At 35.2% G+C, this 19508-nt stretch overlaps 1 protein-coding gene across 1 annotated transcript in view; it reads left to right on the forward strand.

Moving 5' to 3' along the window:
- The window catches only part of NEK10 (NIMA related kinase 10), a 3576599-nt gene that overhangs the window by 2950877 nt on the left and 606214 nt on the right, over positions 1-19508 (forward strand). Inside the window, exon 29 of the mRNA XM_044064761.1 lies at positions 10073-10159. Coding sequence (XP_043920696.1) covers positions 10073-10159 — 87 coding nt within the window. The remainder of the gene's footprint in view (positions 1-10072; positions 10160-19508) is intronic.

The following is a 19508-nucleotide window of genomic DNA, read 5'->3' on the forward strand; positions in this document are numbered from 1 at the left end:
AAACCTTTAATTCTAGAAACTTTCTAAGTTTATACTGGCAATATTTAAAATGTGTCCCTATTTTTAGGCCTTTGTCTCCTCCCCCCATTATTTTTGGCTTTGTCCAGCTTTCTTGTGCTTAGAGGTTGAGCGCTATGCCTGGGGCTAGCACATTACTGCATGCAACTGTTCCTAAAATGTGATACTCTACTGTTGCAGTGACCATCCATAGAAAAGATAGGAAACTTATGCAAGGTACTCATCATGACAGTGTGTCTTTGGGGAGAGGTCACTGTGACCATAAAATGTCCCTCAGCATGGAATTTTGGTCTGGATCCACTACTGTTCCTTGTATCTCAACTGCTTGCATTTGAAATACTGCAGCAGTTATTGCATGGAATTGGCTTAATCTGATAATACCAAACAGCTAATAACATGCACTAAAGCACAAACTTATAAAAAAATAAGTGTCTCCCTGCATCTTCCTTGCTTTATTGTTTTCCAGCCAACCAACCAAAACCAGCACCTTCTTCAAATTTACAAACCCAAATTTACCAGCTGGTCAGCTATTATATTCTTGGATCATTGCTAAAACTTGGAACAGTCTACCCTCATGCATTCAAATACTTCAAAGTTTTGCCACCTTTAAAACCTCCCTCCACACTATCTTTTCTCCAAAAGGATGTGTAACTGTTCTGTACCTCAACCAGCTATCACCTAGCTTCACAAGCCTTCCTATTTACTCTTACTAATCCCCTTCATACATCTCTTCTACACTTACTTGTTCAGACTAAAGAGAACCCTGAAACTGGATAGCCTAAACTAGTATCTAAATGTGCCTTGAATTGTTATTGGACAGCTTTTACTAATACATTTGCCTCAGTTTGTATTGTTTCTTCCTGTTTTTAATGATGCATTTGTTGTGTTTTGTACATTGCATCTTGAGTTTGGTTTTGTCTTTATAATGCATTTTCTATATTTTTGTACAATGCATCTTGCTTCACTAACTATCCTATACTATGTATCCTTGTCTGTATTGTATTTGTGGAGCTTTTCTCCCCAGGCCTGCACTGAAAATGGGCTCTTCTTGGCCCAGTGTATTTTCCCAGTAAATAAATGCCAATAAATAAATAAAATGTATTTATTTTTATTTATTATTTATTTAAAATAAATAAATGTTCAATCCATGGTCCTTTCCCAGTAAATAAATGCCAATAAATAAATAAAATGTATTTATTTTTATTTATTATTTATTTAAAATAAATAAATGTTCAATCCATGGTCCCTCTAAGATGGTGAAAGAGTAATCAGAATAACAAGGAAGTAATCACTTTTCTTTAGAAGCTGCAATCTCTCATAAACATGAGCTCACATAGATTTCTGTTAAGTGTAGCAATCAAAGACATATGTGCACTGAGTGGTCATGCTGAAGCTACAAGATGATGAGCAATTAGATGCCAAGCACACAAAGGAACCCCTCTTGTACATAATTATTTCATACCATTTTAGATCTATATAGGTTTCTTGGTATTATAGTTTGCTATGTGAATGTAATTTGTATTTGTCTCAGCACTAAAGACTTGTCTACCACAAGCTCACTTTCCCTACAGGACTTCCAATCTTAAAAACGAAGACAGCATACCAGTATCACATTAATGTTGGAATCTCATGCCATCTATGTCATTACCTTTGCAGTAAAGGCAGGAAAAAGGGACAACCACAGATGTCTGGCAGGATTAAGGGAAATCAGAAGGTGGATTAGCACAAAATCAGAAGGTGGATTAGCACAAATATGATGATTATTATTGAAGTGATCTTTTCTTAACAATCTGCTTTTACAGTTGGTATCGTACACAGTTCTATATCTTGGAAGGCTGACAAGTACCATGAAAATTTATGCTATTCTTAGATGGTACATGCCCTAACTTTTGATTTTTATAAATAATAATAAATATTTAATTTAATATTTTCATGCTGTAGTCAAATGTAATACAGTATGAGATATTAGAGGAATTGCTAAACACAATATTTGAAAAAGTAAAGGCACAAAACTCACAACATTTTAGCATCAAGGACAATAAGACCCATTTCTGGATGCTGTATATCTAGTAGTGATTATTTCTTTTTTTTCCATAATAAATCTTTATTATTATATTATTTCATACACAATGAAGAACAAAAATAACATATATTCACAAAACAAAAAACATTATCTAATATCACTAATAACCACACCCTATATACAATATTTACAAGAATGCTTCCATGTAACACATTTAAATATAAAAAAAAACATAAGAGTAAATGCAAGTAATAGACAGTTGATTACAAAATTCTCCCCACACACATAATTATTTATTTCCAAGTTGAAAATACTATGCTAGTATGATATTAAAAATCTGTTCCCAAATTTTTGGATTGTTAACATTCTTATTATGTGGGTTTAGCAGTAGTTTATGAGCCAATATATGTTTTGTCACTAGAACTCTAAAGTTTTGCCATGAAGTTTTAGATGGGTCTAACCAATTTGTAGCTATATAAAGCTTCATTAATAAAAATATATTAATATATATAATAATTTGTGATTTAGGGATGTCTTTCGGGGGAATATGCAGAATCATAAATTTCCATGATAACGTTGTACTTTGGTAACCCACCTTCTGAAGTTGAATCTTTGAAAATACATTTACAACTCCAGAACATATGAAGAAGATCAGCTGGTTGATTTTTACAATATGGACAAGTTGGGGAATTTTTAGGATTAAATTTATGCAGGGCAAGGCGTGTATAATATGCATTGTTCCAAATCATTAACTGGGTATATATTAATTTTTGAAGAGAAGTAGATTTGATGGTCACGTCAATTGCTTTTAACATATTACTTCTGTCTGTCAGTAAAATTTTATCTTCCCAATAGTTTGATAAAATTTTATCATGAAATTTAAATTCTTTAATTAATTGATTTGCTGTCGTGATATATTTAATATCCTGTTGGAGAGCTTGCCACAACAAAGAGCATCTATTTACAGCCTCCTCTTCCGGTTTAAAATTTTTAAAATAACTTATAGTGAGTTCCCTAATTTGTCTCAGAATAACTAGATAATTTTTAGGTAAATTAAGTTCTTGTCTTATTTGGTTGGCCAAACTGTCAAGATGTTTATATATATATCAATCAAAGTTAGATTGGCTATTAATGGAAACTTTTTAAGATCCATTAGTTGATTATTCAATTTTAAATTCGGATTCTTATGAAAGGGTTGAAAAACCATCATATGTTGAACCAGATCTAATGATTGAAATAAGTTATGTAAAGAAAATATGTTTGTTTTGATGTGTTCAATAATCCCATATAGTTTCAACGTATCCTTACCCAAAAAAAGTATTGCTTTAGGATTAATATTTAACTTTACAATATATTTATAATTCAAAACTACCCAAGGTGGTGTCATTTAGTATTATTTATATCATAATTGGCAATTCTTAAAATTCTATTGGAGTTTACAATTAAATAATACATTTCAAAATTAGGTAATTCCAGTCCTACTCTATTTTTTTGGGGTCATTAATTTATCATAGGATATCCTGGTTTTCTTTGGTTCCCAAATGAATTTAGCCAATTCTTTATGAATCTGTTTAAAAAACGTCTTCGAAAGTAATAGATGAGCTGACCTAAAAATATACAGTAATCGTGGTAATATGTTCATTTTGATAATTGAAACTTTTGCTAATATTGACAGTCGTAAATTTTTCCATCTCCCAAAATCAGAAATTATTTGTTCCCAGATTGCTTTTATATTATTATTGTAAAAGTCTTTATTATCTGTAGAGAACTCAATACCTAGATATGTAATACTTTCTTTAAATGATACCTGTCCCACTAAGGGCAGTAACGAAAAGGGTTTAGGTGTCTTTAAAGGGAAGATATTGTTTTTTTCAAGTTAATTTTATAGTGGCAAACCAAGAATAAATCCACGACCTTAAAGAAAGGAACCGGAACTCTGTTAAAGTCCAAAAAGGTCTTGTGCGATTTTTCTGTGACTTTTGACATTGGAATATTTCTGAATTAAAATTACACCTTTTTGGACTTTAACAGAGTTCCGGTTCCTTTCTTTAAGGTCGTGGATTTATTCTTGGTTTGCCACTGGTTTTCTGTATATTGCTTCCCTTCAAGTTAATTTTATAGTTAGACACTTTTGAGAAATCATCAACAGCCTTCAACAATTTTTCAGTGTCTGATAATGGAGATGCACAATAAATGTTAAGATCATCAGCAAAAGCTGCCATTAATATTTTAGTTCCATAAATTATTGGGACTTTATGATAAACATTTTGTTTAATATATAAAAACAATGGTTCAAGATAGATTAAATAATAAAGGGGACAAAGGGCAGCCCTGGCGTGTTCCAGTCTTAATCTGTATTCTTTTAGAGAAGTTTTTATTAATATACAATGTAGTATAGGGATTACTATATAATATTTGTAACATTTGAACAAACTCATGTGATATATTAAAATACGGTAAAAGATCAAACAAGAAATTTGTATCAACCCTATCAAAGGCTTTCTGGGCATCAATTATAAGGGCATAACTATTTAAATTATTTTGCTTAGCATGCTCTAACATAGTATGTAATGTAAGTGTATTATCACTGGTTTGTCTACCTGCCATAAAACCAGCCTGTTCTTTGGAAATGATATGAGTCATGATTATTTTCAGTCTAGATGCTATAATAGAGGTTAGAATTTTCATATCTACGTTTATTAATGATATTGGTCTATATTTATCCGGATTTTGAGGGTCTGAATTGGCTTTATGTATAAAAATAGTTTTTGAGGCGTTAAGATGAGGATCATTAATTTTATTCCTAATTATGTAGTTAAACACAACTGAAAGTATCTTAACGAAAATATCTGTAAACTTTTTATAAAACTCCACTGTCAAGCCATCAGGACCTGGTGATTTGTGTGATTTCATATGCTGAATTATATATACTATTTCTTCTTCAGATATTGGTTTAATCAAGTCATTTTGAATGTCCTCTCCTATTGTTGGAAACTTAATTGACTGTAGAAATTGTTCATAATTTCTGTTAGGGGTCATATCCTTTTGTCCATCATAAATATTAGTATATATTTTCTCAAAGATATTAAGAACATCCTCAGTTTTAGAATATATTTTATTATTAAATTGTATTTCTGAAATTTGCACGGTTGGTTTCGATTGATTAATGATCCTAGCTAACGCTCTCGATGGTGTTTGAACATGATTGGCATACCTCACTAACGACTTGTACTCTTAATTTACTATTCTGAAGTAAAAAGAGATCCTTTTGACATTTGATCAGTTCCTTCTCTGTTTGCTCATCAAAATCCTTAATCAGTTCTTGATCAAGTAATTTAATTTTTATGTCTAAAGTGTGAATATCTTTGTTTAATATCTTTTTATAAGATGCTTTTTGCAAAAGTGTCCCTCTTATTTGAGCTTTAACTGTTGCCCATTCAATATCTGGGGCATATTGTTGTTTCCCTAAACCAATCAATAAGTCTTTCAGGCACTTTGTAATTTCCAGTATTATATCCTCCTTATTCAATAAATTTGGATTAAGAGACCAATTATAACCTCTTTGTCTCAAAGTATCCTTTACCCCCTTAGTAAAACTCAATGAAATTTTTGAATGATCTGATAGATAATGGGCATGTGTAATAACTGTAGGTTCTAGATTGATCAATACTCTTGAAATCAGGAAGAAATCTATTCTGGACCACATTTTATGACATGGGGAATAAAAGGTAAAATTATTTGTGCTATTATCGTTATTCAGATAGTGAAATGGATCATATAACTGAAAGTCTTCTTTAAGATCATTCAGTGCTAGTACAGCATGCTTGTTAAATGCTCTTTGTGGACAAGATCTATCCAACTTCGGATTCTGGTAGGTATTCCAATTACCTCCAACAATTACATAATATCTATCAGATTGTGTTAAAATTGAATATAATGTTGCTATAAATAGTTGTTGATCATTACAGGGAGCATAGATATTTAGAAGTACAATAGGTTTATCAAATAAGGTAGATGAAAGAATAATGTAGCACCACCGTCCATTTTTATCTGTATTAGAATCTAATATCTTTTCCTTGTATTGATCTTTAATAATTATGGCTACCCCAGCACTGTTTGACTTACCTTCAGATGCTACTACTTCTCTAATCCATTTCTTTTTTTTAACATCACCCCATTGATCATTCATTAAATGCGTTTCTTGGAGTAATATAAACCACGCCTTAGCCTGCAACAATACATGTAACAACAGTTTTCTCTTCTTCAAGTTCTGGAGCCCTTTAACGTTCCATGAATCTAATTCCCACATTTCAAAGATTGACTGTAAAATGAAAGTTTTGGAGAGAAATCATAGAAGAAAAAAACAGTAAATTCAAAACCATACATAGTCTGGAAGCAATCCTTATATCCAGTCCTCAACCAGTGCATACTCACTCTAACCCCGGACCAGGAGATGTATAGGTCCTGTATAATATAGAATGACAAAGGGTTAAAAAGAAAAAGCAGATATAGAAGCACTACAGTGTAAAATTTCACACATGTTTCACAATTAAGACCTATAAAACCTAACTTCACTACGACAAAGCCTAAACTAAACATTCCCTAACAAACACTGCCATGAACTACATCTCTTTGGTTGATTAATATTTAAACAAATCAAATTGAAAATGTAACACTACAGTATATGTAAAAAGAATAAAGTAAAAAAAATGCACTTTTAGTAGTTAGATTAGCTATCTATACATAAACCACATGTATATAAAAAAAAAAGAACACATACTAATATATAACCCTATATTATAGCAAATAGACAACTAATTACTAATATCCTTGGTTATACATTCACCTTATACTAGTTTTATAATAAAGCAAACTTCTAACTAAATAAAATAATATAAATTACACAGAACATTAAAGACTATGCTGACAGGTTAAATAAACATTACTAAATCCCTGCACCCTCTCGAAATAATATAACTACAAAATGTTGACTAAATCTTAATAAATGAAGTACCTAACATGTTCCTATGTGCTTAAATTACCATACAACAGTGTTATTTAATGTTAAATAAGCAAGAGAGTGTTTAAAACAGTTCTCTTCAGTTTTCCAAACCAGGAAGTCCTATGAAATGTTCGCTATGGGGGACCGCTTTTGCAGACGGACTCCCGGAAGTGTTGCATCGAAATCTACACTCTCGACAGTATTTTAAGCATTTCCTGTCTTCCTCCTCGTCGAAAACAGTTTGTAGAAGCCATAAAATGTCAGGAAACAAGTGCAGGAGATCAAGATAAGGAAAAACAAACGGTTTTATTACTCAGGAAAAGGCCTAAAGCTTCACAAATGCAAACAAAGGATTACCCAGTCCTCGAAGCACAGTAAACAATAAATCCAGCCTCAGCAGCATGCCAGCCCCATCAAAAGTTCAATTCAAGTTTCTGATGCAGGTAAAGTCTTGAAAACTTTAAGGAACAGATTTCTTGACTCATTTTTGGTGGAAACAGAATGTTTGGACCCATCCACTGTAAATATAAGCATATTAGGATATTTCATTTGAAACTTAATTTGTTTGTCAATAAGAAATTTGCAGTAAGGAGACAGAGATTGTCTAGCCTGTCTGATCTGTATAGGTAAATCCTGTGTCAGAGATATTTTATTGTTTTTCCACATAATATAGCCTCCACTTTGTTTTGCAGTAATAAGTATTCTGTTAACATCCTGATAATTAAGCATTTTAACATACACAGGTCTAGGAAAATTAGATGCTTGTACCTCTCTCAAAGCTCTGTGTGCTCTTTCCACGATGATTTGTTTCACACTATCAAAATCATTTAAAAGCACTGCAAATATTTGTAGTATGGATGGAATTAGTTCATTATACTGAATGGATTCAGGAATCCCTCTGACAATAATATTGTTTCTCCTGGATCTGGCTTCTAGGTCTGTAAGCTTGCTTTGTATAGCCTGTATATCCACATCATGCAGATTAGATTTTTTTCCATTAAAACTAATTTATCCTCAGTGTCAGAAATTCGAGCTTCTGTCTTATCCATTCTTTCCAGCAAATGAGTACATGAAATTCCAAATGTTTGTATTTGACAAGTCAGTTCTTTTAAAGCTTCTTGTATAGGCAGCAGTGCAGTTTTGATATCCTCCATATTTAAAGCTTGATCAGCTTTAGTTTTAGTCCCTAGTTTCTGTTGTTCCTGTGCTTTAGTAATTTTTTGTCGTTTAGAAGTCACATCTTTTTCTGGTGATTGCAAGTCCGATAGTTTTGACATCTTATTGGAACACAAAAAGTTGCATTATAAAAAGCACACGGTTCCTTTGTGTATTCCTCTATGCAGAGCTAGCTAATCTGTTGTAATCCAGTGAAATATAATCCTTTTTTCGGATTTTTCTTCTCAATCCAGGATAAATAAGTGTAATTAGAGTAAGTTTATCAAAGTTTTGATGTTAAACACTTTGTAGTATCCTCTCTGGGTTTTGATTTCCTCAGGTGAAATGGAGAGCTGCAGTTCAGCAGTGTTCACAGAACGGCAGCCATCTTTTAATCCAGTAGTGATTATTTCTGAGACAGGTAATGAAGGATATTTTTATAGCAGTGGATTCCAGACTAACATGCCTTGTTAAACAAGATTGTGGAGAAATGTACATTACTATGGCTGCAGAATTTGTGGTGGTACAATTTAATACTCCATCAGCTTTGCAAACGCAAACACACACGTATGTGGGCATGCAGGTGGAAATTTCCAGTGCTTTTGTAGTTGTGGCTGATCAATTATTTGCTTTGCCATTGCTCGAGTTTAAAGGTATTAATGTATGAAAATATTTTAAATAAGTTTGAAAGCAGAAATTAATGTCACAGTGCAACCCAGACATTCTTATTGCTGATATTTGTTGTTTTTATTTTGGCAAGAGAAGATTTCACAATACACATATACTGAATGCATATATGCAACCTATTTTCAAAGAACTGGTATCCTTCAGAATTGATATATCCACTATAACTTCTATTTTATATTCTGCTGTTTACTTTTCCCTCTCACCTACATTTCCTTCAGGGTTATTGTTGCAACACATTGTCATTGTAATCAACATTAAGCATTAACAACTGCATATAACATACAAGATTATGATCGGGTCACCAATTATAACCTGCTTATTATGTTTTTGAGACATGGATGCCAAGAAATTCACTTCAAGAGCGAAGCTTCAGATGTAAATCTTGGCATCTATGTTGAAAACACATAATTAAAGGTTAAGATCTGTGATACGATCATAATTCTTTGAAATGCTTGGAGCTTTACCTACTCCACATATTACTAGTTACAAGGGGAAAAATTGCCAAGTGTTGTGCCAGCTTCTAAAGCCGTAAAACACAAAACGTAGCAGACACTGCCAGAAAGGCAATATATTGCAGTCCATTACATTTACACTCACCTCCAAACCTTTCAACAGTTCAGATTTTCATAGAAAGTTCAGATTATTGCTTCATATTTTTGATCTGTTCCTCATAATATCTGTGATTTTTGGATAAATCACCAATGACTGAAGTAGCAAACTAATTATATATACTTAAATTTCAGGGTTCATATACTTCTGAAAATACTTGCTAATACTTTCTATATTTTTAGCCAGTTTTTAAGTTTATTACTGGAAGTTAAGGGCACACTACTGGTACAGTAGGAAGGAACAACACGTTTTGTTGTGCTGCTGTCATTTGTTGATCAGTATAGGCAGATTATACTGCCAAACACTAGACCTATCCTTAATAACTTAAGCAGGGGGTGCTTAAAAATTGTTAGGTTCAGGTCATTTGCCACTCTGGCACTTTACTGGTTTGTATTGGAGCATAATCACCATGCCCCATGCAATAAAAGTTCATTGGTAATAAACACTAGTCTATTTTTGTACATGTGGTTTCTGATATTTTGATGTGTAAACACTGTTGACAGATTTTATATTTTCTGTATATTTTAGGGTGTGCATTTAGTTGTTCTCAATATGTTTTTATCTGTTTTGATATGTAGATGTCTGTTCAGAATTTGATGATGACTTGGATATATCAGATAATTATAGTAGTTCCAGTTCTAGCCCCTGCAAAGATTCTTCATGTAGTAAGTATTAATGGTTTAACAATTACATCTGTTATATCACATGAATACTGCTACCAATAATGAGCCTACAGGATTACATTTGTATTTGCAAACATTTTAGGAAAACAAAATATTTCAGCTTAGATGCTTCCCTGAATTGCTGTGTGACATAAAGTTAGATGAATGACTTATTGAGGCATTTCTGATTAGTCATTGTTCCTTTTGGCTTTTTATTTAAAATTGTATGTAACCATTTCCTTAGCACTACTATTTGCAGTCATTCAGTTCCTCTGAGCTTACCATTTCCCTTTCAATGCATTAATGATTTGTGAGTGAACTGTGTAAAATAGAAATTGAGTGATGCAGTTGAATGGACATGCAGCTGTTTCTTTTTTTCATTTATTGCAATGCTTTGCTTATTGAAAAAATGTGGAATATAATTTTATTTCATAGTGTACAGTCAGGTAGTTAGCACAGAAGATTAAGGCTATGAGCTGTTAACAAGCTGCTTCCTGTGGTGCAGAGTTTTATTTTATCATTCTCCATTTGCCTACTATGTGACCTTGAGCAAGTCATTTAACCAGAAAGTGCTTTGGAAATTAGACTAGGCCCTTCAATGGTCTCCTGGACCGCATGCCTAGTAACAATCTATGAACCTAACCTGATGTGATGCATTTCTGTTTTTGATGCCTGTATGCCATTAAGAATCATACTATTGATTTAACAAGAAATTAGTAACCATAAAGTGACTACAGAATTACAGAAATGAGAGAATAGGATTTCTCTTTCTTCTGACTGAACTTGAAATGTTCAAACATAGATCACTGTTGCAGTTACTCTAAGCTACATGGGTCCTACCTCCACTGCAACTGGGCAGCTTCTAAAAGTTAAAGACACCTTCCACGTGGTCCAATTGCATAAAAAAGACAGTTGGAGCAAAAAAATCTTCAGGGTTTTTTTTTTACCACCAAGAAACTGCCAATTGGCTATTGATCTTCAAGAGTTGGGCAAAAAAGTCCAGCTGGAGAAAGCTTTTACTAACTTTTATTTTATGGGAAAAAAACTTGTATTTTCCTGTGAAAATGATTGTGCTTAGCTAGGAAACTGTATGTGTACTTTTTCAGTGCAGTTATATAAATGCTCGTGTAAACTTTTTGAGAGGAATAGTTTTATATTTGACAGAAATTTTACTTAAATTATAAACTTTTATGTGTTTGGGGTAAGGGTAGTAGTCTGGGGGGGATCATCAGTGGTTTACTTACTTAGAGCCACTTGTTCTCTACCTTATAAGTTACTGAGTTGCCCTGTCTCCATTCATTGTTTTTGATGTCTCTTCCTTGGCTTACTTAAGGAGTAATCATGGATTTCTGTGGTAGCACATTCCCTTACATACAAAAAGAAAATTTCAAAGGAGTCATCATCTGTCAGGCCAGCTCGTATTCTACCTCAGCCATTGGTGGGTGACTCTGCTGTGGTGTTTATTGTTCCTCAAACTGCCCATCTTTTTCCCCTCAGTCCTCTTGGTGTAGCTGTATTAGCTACTAAAGACTAGGAGATATCCACATACTCTGGCTATAGAGATGCCCTTATCAGCTAAGGGAAAGGCACTTTTATTAATGTCAGGGGAGGGGCCAGGTGAAGTGGCTTCACTTGCCTGGGAAGTGCAGATGACAGTTGGGCTCTGAAGGTACTCTAGCAGGTGTACATTTGTTAATGCAAATCACTCTTCCTTTCCAAGGGATTCTGTCTTCTCCTGGGAACCAGGTCTCTCTATTTTCTCCTATCCTGCTGCTAAACCTATGATGCCTGAAGGAGTCATAGAAGCTGTGAACCCAATCTCCTAGACTAAGGTTTTTATTCAGTAATTTTTCTTGTTCCAGAAACAGAAAGGTCTTGGAGGCCTGCAGTGGATCTTGCTTTTCTAAACCTTTTCATCAAGATTCTAAAGTTTAAGATATTATGTAGTCAGTTTCTTGTACCTCTGATTCTCTCTCTCTGGCTTTCACGATAAAGCTGGATCTAAAGGACACCTGTCATGACATCCTCTTTGTAAAGCATTTCAGGCATTTCTTATGATTTGCTGTATCTGGGTTACATCATCAGTTGTCTGTTTTACCCATTAGGCTGTACACAGCACCAAGGTTGTTCACAAAATGCCTAGCTCCAGTCATGATTTACTGCAGACTTCATCATATTCACATTTTCCATATTTAGATGAGTGTCTTATTTTCTAGACTCTTTTTTTCAGTTTTCAAAAGTCTTTTGCAACTGTTTAGAACTTTCTATTCAATCTGGGTTTTCTAATAAACTTTCAGAAGTCTTCTCTCATCCCTACCCTCAGAATGATCTTTTTGGGATGTTTGCTAGACTCTGCCTTGGTAATAGCCTTTCTTCCTCCAAATAAAGTAGACTTGTTTCAATAGTTCTTCCTGAGATGCTCTGATGGGCTTCATACCCAAACTTGTATTTTAGTCAGCTAAGCTCATGCTACCTGACATGGTAGGTGCACTGAAGCTTTGGAAGCTGGCTGGCTGTTAGGAAGCTCTCTGGCTTGCTGAGTATAACTATATAGTTAATGCTAATGCAGTAGTGATCATTCGAACATCTACTGTTATGGTAAGTTCAGCTTACACAACTTTACTTTTCTTCAATCAAAACCATACATCTGCAGGGAGATTCTCAGGAGTCTGGGGTACATGACATCGATAATGCTCATACTTGCCCTAGCCAGACTGCACATGACAAAAATAGAGTAGTATCTCAGATCACTCTGGACTATTTGGTCTTTCAAATTCCAGTTCTGGGGAAGGAGATTGAAAGGTGGATGGGCCAAACAGATGCAATCTATGTTTTCTTTTACTCCCTTATACCCCACCTCTAGTCAGTCATCAAGGATGCTTCAGACATGGCATGCGGAGTGGTTTCAAAAGGGGTAAAAGTACAAGCTCTGTGGGATCTGTAGATAGACAGAAACACTTAAATATCAAAGAGATGTTGGCAGTTGTAAATACTTCTGCAGGTATACACAGACAAAACCACAGCCATGTGAAACATAAAGAATGGTGGGGAGAGGGTTGCCAGAGCTTTCCCCCTTTGCAGACTTGCTATTATAGCCTGGGAAGCAGCAACTCAGCTCACCTTGTCTCTTCATGCTTCATGCATTCCATCAGAGCAAAACTTAGTTGCAGACAAGCTCAGCAGGACAGACTCCCCTTGAATGGAAAATTCATTCTGGGGTCTTCCAAAAATTGATCCAACTGTAGGGATCAGCTTATGTAGATGTGTTTGCCTACCACCATGACAGGCAACTAAAGAAATTCTGCTCCAGGACTTCTTGCCATTTGGCCTGGAAGATAGATGCTTTCTCATTCCCATGGATGGGAATGTCCCTGTATGCCTTTCCACCCTTTTCACAGATGTTTATGGTTCTTCTGAAGATCCAGAAGGACTCTCCAAAAGTTTTGTTGGTTATTACCTTTGGAAAAAAGCAGCAGTGTTTCTCCTTCTTTTTAATTTGGACATGGGCAATTACCACAGCCTTCCTCACAGACCATATTTACTCACACAGGACAGAGGGAGTTTGGTACAACCCAGTCTGAAAACTCTTCAGCTAACTGTCGGGATAATTTTGTTTTAGGCCCTTTTTTATTTTATTTTTTATGTGCTACAGATACTAAAAGAGACAAGAAAACCTGCTACTAGAAAATCATATATGTACAAGTGGAAAAAAATATTCTAGTTTTCTAGTTGGTGCCAGTGAAAGAACCAGGAACTTCTTTAGACCTTGTTGCCTCTAATTCTTGAATATATGTGTGAGTTACTGTCCAATGGCCTTTATAATTATTTTTCATGCTTGTCTGCTCTTGGACCCCCCCCCCCATTCTGATAAAGCTCAAGTTAAACAGCTTTTGAAAGGGCTGTTAAATACTCATCCACCTAGGAAGCAGGCGGCTTCTCATTCAAACTGAACTTTGTGCTTGAGAAGCATGCACTGTTGAAACAGTTCATGAATCTGAATTGAGGTTCTTAACTTGAAAGACTGTTCTACTCTTTCCTCTGACATCTACTAGGAGAGTATCTGAGTTACAAGCTCTTATGGTGAGTCAATGCTACCTTATTTTCACAGAGATCAGTTTTCTTTGAGAAAACATTCATTGGCAGATTTACCAGGGGGGTGGGGTGGCTAGGGGAGCTAAAGCTTCCCCATTAGCAGTAACAGCAGCAGTGTTATGACATAAGACATTTTTCAGTCTTGATTTGGTTGCATCCAAATAAAGACTAAAAATCGGAAAAGCTGTTGTGGGTTGAGCCAAATCCAGCACTAGGCAACAGTGGCTACGGGGGGGGGGGGGCACTCTGGCCAGGAGGTTTCAACACATATTTAAAAAAAAATAAAAAAATTCTCAACACCACGATGTCTTCTCCTTTAAGGAGGGCAGTGCATGCATTGCACATATGCATAAATGCCAGTGCGGATGTAAACACATTCCACACTCGCTTGCAGAATTTAAACTAGCCATTCTGGTATGACTGTGCATGTGAGTGAGTGAGGGAGCATATGTGCGAGCTTGCAAGTGAGCAGTGAGAAGGTAAGTGTGTGTGTGTGCAAGCAGAGAAAATGTTTTGTGTGTGTGTGTGTGTGTGTGTGTCTGTGTGTGCGTGCGTGTGTGTGTCTGTGTGTGTGTGTGTGTGTGTGTGTGTGTGTGTGTGTGTGTGTGTGTGTGTGTGTGTGTGTATGTGTCTGTGTGTGTCTGTGTGTGTGAGAGAGAGAGAGCAGAGAGACGGTAGGTATAAGCTGTCCACATTTAGCTTCATAGTTTTGGTATATTTCTCATAAACTTTGTGGTTTTCTCACAAATCAGAGGATTTAAGTCACTAAATAATGACATATATATGCGTTTCAGACTTCATATCCTTCAGAAAATGCATGTTAACACAAATCCTGTTGTTCTAGCTATTTTCTAAGTTAAAAAGAGCAATATTTAAAATCTATCCCTATTTTCGGGTCATTGTATCCCCGTTATTTTAGGCTTTGTCCTCATTTTTTCACTAAGAGGTTGAGAGGTATGCATACCTTTCAACTGTGCAGATTTCTGCCTCATATTTTTGGCCTGTTCTTCATAAAATTGTGGTTTTCTGGAAAATCACTGAGGACTGAAATAACTAAATAATGTCATACATTTGAGTTTCAGATTTAATTTAATTCAGAAAATGCATTCTGAGACAGATGTTGTTATTCTAGCAACTTTCTAAGTTTATAAGAGCAATATTTAAAATCTGTTCCTTTTTGGGACATTTGTCCCCCCATTATTTTAGGCTTTGTCCAGGTTTCTTTCACTAAGACGTTAAGAGTTAGGGAGGTATAGTATGTAATGCAAGAGTTGGGGTGGGCAGGTTAGTCAATTAACTTGATCAGGCTTGACCCTGTAACTTGGTTACAGGAGACAAGAGCCTAAATCCTTTACACCAACTACCAGACTGCTGATGGAATTGTGAGTTTGAATTTTAGTACATTTTTGAGGAATTATGAGTTTCAGTGCATTTTCAAGGAATTATGAGTTTCAAGGGAAGGGAGGTCTACTGTTGCTCATTCTAAGTCTGTTTTCAATGTTCAACTAACGGTTTTGTTTAGCAAATGGTAATAACTGTTCTTGCTGTAGAATTTGAAAACAGTGTTAGTAGCATAATGCCTTTCGTGCAGAAGGCTGTGAATTCTACTCCCACACCATGTATATAGAGTGCTGATATTGGAGTGCCCTTTTGATTGCTGATTATTTGATGCATTTTAGGGGGGGATAGGGGTTCTGCACTCCTGAGTGTGTCCTCCTTTATATGAGATGCCTAGTAACTATGAACGTGTTGCTGACTTGTCAGTTAGTCCCATTGCAATATTACCAGCATATCAATTTTTTTTTTTTAATGTACCATAGACAATTAATTCTTCAAGGGCAGCAGGCACTGAATTTGTAAGCTGAATCACTGAAATGTAAAGTTGTTTGCCAGTATCACCGTCTTCATTATTTACATATCTCTTTAATGTGGAATTATTCAGATGACTTTTACTTTTGCAGAGATTGTGCTTATTGTCTGATAATGGTGGATTGTAATGACAGAAACTTGAGTAGCCATTTATGGTTGGAATTTTCTAAATGGTTTTATTATTATTGGTTTATACATTTTGTTTCATTACTTACTGGAATAATGTTCAAAACTACAAATTTAAATCATTCTAACAAGTGGTGCTGTATTGTACAAGGAATGTAATTTAATACAATCAGGAGGGTGAATCATAGAACACATACTTATATGTATGGCCTTAAAAATGTGTGCAAGGAGCCTATGGTTTGAAAACAACCCATAGGTAAACTTAATTCTCTACTGGCTAGATGCATTTACTTTGAATGTGGGTTTTAATGCCATTTCAATGAGTGTGGGTTTCAAGGGCAAATAACTTTACTGCTGACGCTAAGTCTGTTTACATTGATAGACTGCATTGCTTGTTTAGCAGGTGGCTAGCAGTGTTTGTGCTATTTTTATTTCAATATATGTAATCATTGTAGACGTAAATAAGAAACAGTATACGCATTGACAGTTTTGAGCAGTGTTTATGGTAACTGGGTAGAAATAGCCAAGTAATAGAACACTGGAATGGCTGGGGAGGGGGATGCTGTGTGGGGGGTTGGGGGTTGCTGCAGGAGGGGCTACCTAGAGCCCCATTCAACCATGATCCGGCTCTGGTTGTGGGCCAAACTATAATCTTGAATAAAACCATAATGTATGTAACATATGTGCAAGAAGTCTATGGTTGGAAGTAGACTTAATGAGTAATCATTTTGTGAGTTTCCGCATTGTGGATTGCAGGAGGCAAGTTTCTATTATTTTTCTTAATCCTGGCAGGAACAATGCAGATACTGATGGAAGTGCATACCTCTTGCCATCTTTACTTATGCTCAGGGAGGTTTAGGGGTTAAGGGAAATAAATGACTTTTGTCTAAAGTGAATACCTAGTGTTATAAATTCTGCTTATGCCTTTAATGTCTGTATTAAATTTATTCACTTTATTTAATTTAGTGCTGATAGCTTCATATGTATAGTTCTAAATATACAGAACATGAAAAGAAAATGAAGGATGTGTAACAAGATGTTAGACTGTCTAGTACTAGATAACTGCTGACTTCTGTTTTTGGACAGAAGCAGCTCTCCCACCCATAGCTGCTATGGATCCACTACTGACATTCTTCCTCAGAATTAACTTTAAGCCAGATAATTAACCTCAAAGTTTTCTTTCTTGAATCAAAGAAGAAGGGAGAAATACTCATATACTCACTGTAGATGTTGCCAGGCAGTTCAGATACTAACTAGACCAAACCTGAACCTTCAGGAAAAGTAATCAGCTATTTCTCTCCTACAAAGGTAAGAGAAAAGGGCAGCCAGTTTCAAAATAGACCATTTCCAGATGGTTGCCTCATGCTATTGCCTTTTGTTTTACACACCATAATAAGCCCATTACATCCCATTTCAGAAGGGCTTTGTCCTTTTCATTGGCTTTCTGGAAAGGAGTGGCTCTACAAGTATTTTAAAGGCAGCAATATGGTCCTCTATACGCATTATAAAAAAAACACTACAAACAAGAATCTTTCTCTAGGTCCAGAACAGATTTTGCTATGACCATTGTCTTAATTTATTGGTCTCCTCCCTTTTTGGCCTTTTCTTCATTAAGCTCTGGTAATTTACCCATATAGCATAAAGTACTGCAACAGTGATCTATGTTTGAACATAATACAGTTCCGTGAGTGAAACTTACCATAACAGTAGATGTTCTAATAGCTCACTGTTAGAGTGGCTTCCCCTCCCTCCAGCCCCCTTTTCTTACTTATAGGTTTTGGTGTCCACCCATTTTTGTATATAGTTAGTGATTGGTTTGTTTCCCAGCATTGTTCTTCAAGGCTTTTGCCCCCCTCCTGGGCAAGGAACTCTGTAGCTTTTCACACTGCAGCTGTCTTTTTTATGGAGACCTGCTCAAGATCCTGATAGCTGGAGCATGTGTAAGGCATTCCTAGCTTTTGGAAGCTGTCTGGTTGCAGTGGGAGGTAAGACCCATATAGCTTAGGCTACTGCAGTTGCAATTTATATGGGTCTTACCTCGCACTAAAACACTACTGTACTTCCTGTCTTTTCATTTTTGGTATGTATTCTTGTTTGTTTGTATGTTTGTTTGTGTAAAGACTTGCATAACACAAAAAACTGTGAGAACTTAGCTGGTTTAAGTGAAATAACAACGATCAAACCATATACCTACAGTCAATGAATTTAAAATTAGAAAAGAAACATGAATCATCTACATTTTCTAATAAAAGCAAGGAGTATAAAACTAAAGTTAACAAACAGCTAGCAAAAAAGAAGGAAGTAAACAAATTAAAGAGAAGATTAAAAAGAGAATGTGAAGGGAAAAATAAATATAAGATGTTTTCGTATTTCTCTAGCTTTAATGGAGAAATAGCAAAGAAGACTCCAAGCAGGAATTATTATTAAGCCTGCCCTGAAGCATAAAACTGAAATGTCACCTTGGTCAGTCAACATGGAGAAAACATGCTTAGACTGTCATACTGATGAAGGTGTCTAAGAAAGAAACCTGTCTAATTTAAGAAGGTAGTACCATTTGCAACTCTTTTGGCAAAGGGATCAGTACACATTTTCGTTGATAATGGCAACCTTTCAATAGACGTAGGTTTGCTAGAAGGGACAAGTTGGAGATATCATGGGGAATGGGCAAGCTTTACATTTGCAGACAGAATGACCAGTGATAGGCTACTGATGTTTTACAGAGGATCATACAAGAGGCCACACAAACAGTGATCCCAGAAACACTTGTATTTATACAAAGTTTCTTGCAGTCTGGATCATTGTAGATCCTCCAATGAAGATACCATTTAACATTTCAAGTGGTCTTTCAATTTTATTAAATTGATTCCAGTTCCATCTTTACCTAAGAAAAAGAGAAAGTTGTCAATATGTTCATTATTCTGTGAAGAGAGATTTTTCATGATATACCTTGGATCTTTATTTGATTTTGATAATATTCCTTCCTTCAGTGATATCAACAATCTAATGAAGGATTTGCATAGTTGTGTTCTAAAACGTATTCTGAAAAACAAAGTTTTACAAGCTGAAGAAGGCATATGAGCCCCAAGCCTGAATCAGTAATGGTTAGTGTTCTGAAGGCATTTAAGTGGATCTGAAAAGAGAAGACCTTAAAATTAACTAAACAGATATTCTATTCTCCCATTCCACAATATGCAAATATTTTTTCTCCCCAAAGAGACATTTTTAAGAAACAGAAAACCACAAAACAAACAAGACAACAAAAGGA

The sequence above is a fragment of the Protopterus annectens genome, chromosome 3.part0 (assembly GCF_019279795.1).
Source record: "Protopterus annectens isolate FY-2018-M chromosome 3.part0, PAN1.0, whole genome shotgun sequence".
NCBI classification, from domain to species: domain Eukaryota; kingdom Metazoa; phylum Chordata; order Ceratodontiformes; family Protopteridae; genus Protopterus; species Protopterus annectens.